The 312-nt window shown below is 65.1% G+C and overlaps 1 protein-coding gene across 1 annotated transcript in view; it reads left to right on the forward strand.

Annotated features, from left to right (window-relative positions):
- Positions 1-112, forward strand: part of SSC4D (scavenger receptor cysteine rich family, 4 domains) — a 9,424-nt gene extending 9,312 nt beyond the window's left edge. The window contains exon 8 of the mRNA XM_009885200.1: positions 8-112. Coding sequence (XP_009883502.1) covers positions 8-112 — 105 coding nt within the window. The remainder of the gene's footprint in view (positions 1-7) is intronic.
- Positions 113-312: the final 200 nt, after the last annotated feature.

Consider the following 312-nt stretch of genomic DNA (forward strand, 5'->3'; position numbering starts at 1 on the left):
CCTCAAGTGCAAGGCCCACGAGCACTCGCTGCTGCGCTGCTCCCACATCCGCTGGGACGTCCATAACTGCGACCACTCCGAGGATGCTGGTGCTGTCTGCGGCATCCTATGACCACCCACCCGCCGGGACCCTTACACCGGTACGGGGAGGGACGGGGACAGTGGAGGGAGCTGGTGGCGATGCCCATGGAGAGGGGCTGAACGCTGGCTAATGGTCGGGGACACTCACTCTCTGCCTCAGTTTCCCCACTCGCCCCACAGGGGCACTGGCTGGGTCCTCCCATGGGCGTTTGGGCTCTGAGGATGGGAAGA

The sequence above is a fragment of the Charadrius vociferus genome, unplaced genomic scaffold (assembly GCF_000708025.1).
Source record: "Charadrius vociferus isolate BGI_N301 unplaced genomic scaffold, ASM70802v2 scaffold54, whole genome shotgun sequence".
Lineage (NCBI taxonomy): Eukaryota > Metazoa > Chordata > Aves > Charadriiformes > Charadriidae > Charadrius > Charadrius vociferus.